The sequence below is a fragment of the Aplysia californica genome, unplaced genomic scaffold (genome assembly GCF_000002075.1).
Source record: "Aplysia californica isolate F4 #8 unplaced genomic scaffold, AplCal3.0 scaffold00051, whole genome shotgun sequence".
In the NCBI taxonomy this organism is placed as follows: Eukaryota; Metazoa; Mollusca; class Gastropoda; order Aplysiida; family Aplysiidae; genus Aplysia; species Aplysia californica.
In genome coordinates this window covers 753,568-754,832 of record NW_004797321.1, presented here as the reverse complement: position 1 = coordinate 754,832, position 1,265 = coordinate 753,568, and the positions used below count along the sequence as shown (strand labels likewise).

General features: G+C 45.3%; 1 protein-coding gene across 1 annotated transcript in view; it reads right to left on the bottom strand.

Annotated features, from left to right (window-relative positions):
• Positions 1-1,265, bottom strand: part of LOC101855236 (cystine/glutamate transporter) — a gene marked incomplete in the record, with an annotated part of 40,135 nt that overhangs the window by 28,913 nt on the left and 9,957 nt on the right. The window contains 1 exon segment of the mRNA XM_013079406.2: positions 27-128. Within this exon segment, the coding sequence (XP_012934860.1) occupies positions 27-128 (102 nt within the window).

The window sequence follows — 1,265 nt, the reverse complement described above, 5'->3', positions numbered from 1 at the left end:
GGATAGATAGATAGATAGATACTTACCACACATACTGAACATCCCAGCCAGAGTCCACATGACCATGCACATCCCCACAGAGCCGACACCCGCCAACACGCCTTTGGGGGTGCCGAATATACCAGGACCTGCAAGGGAAACAATATTATTCCTTGCGATAAAATTCTATTGTTTTGTTTCAGGTCTTGATTGATTACAAATGATTGTAATGTTGTTGTTTTTTGTTGTTGTTATTGGGTAAGTCTTTTACGGCACTCGCAACTGCATAAGGTCATATGAGCGCGCAGGACACATAAAACTTTTTCAGCTGGTAGTTAGGAAATGTTGAATTTTGCCCGGGTGGCAACGAAGCCTACTTTTATCGATTCTAGACCACCAAGAGATCTTAAACATGCACAACTTGCACACGGGACCTCCGAGATTTTTCGCCCTTGTCCGAGAAGGCTAGTTGTAGATGGTGTGGCTGAAAGACTGCAATAAGAAGGAGCCAAGGAGTAGCAGTAGAAAGGCTGCAGAAAGAGTCAGGAGCCCAGAGGAGGGGGCAAAGGAGGTGAGGGGGTGGGGGCAGAAAGAGGAGACGAAAGCAGACAACAGAACATTGCTAGAGAGCAGGAAAGGAGGTGAAAGGAGACAATTTTCGAGGAAAACATTTTTCCGAGAAAGTGGAGATTCGAACCCGGGACCTTTGAATGAGAGGCGGACACCTTATCCTCTAGGCCACGAGAGAACCCGATTGTAACATGTTGCGCACCCATGGCCACAATAAAGGACAACGTTTGCCAACATTTGCGGGTGCTAAATATGCCGGGACCTGGATGGGAAGAAATCACCCCTGTGTTTCAAATCAATTTTTCGTTCTTTACTTTTGTTGTTACTTTATTACAAATTAAACGATTGCAATGTGTTAAGCACCCATCAACTCAATATTATTATAGACCAGTGTTTGTCAGCCTGAGCGAAATCAGCCACCCGTTCTGGCAGTTTTGGTGGGTTTTAGGGGTCACCCGAAAAGTGAAAGGGGTTAAACTTTGCCCTTTTTGGAAATGCATGTAGGTGAGCGATACGGAAATGTCTCTTTAAAGGTGGTAAAGGTGGGCGGTGGTTATTAAAAGGTCGACAAGGACTGATTTAGATAATTGTAGATGGGAGGTAGCAAGATCGTGTGGCCTATCAAAGACCATTCTTCAGAGAACTGTGCAGGGGATGAGAAGAGAAGGATTTGAAGGGAAAGGAGAGAGAGAGAGAGAGAGAGAGAGAGAGAGAGA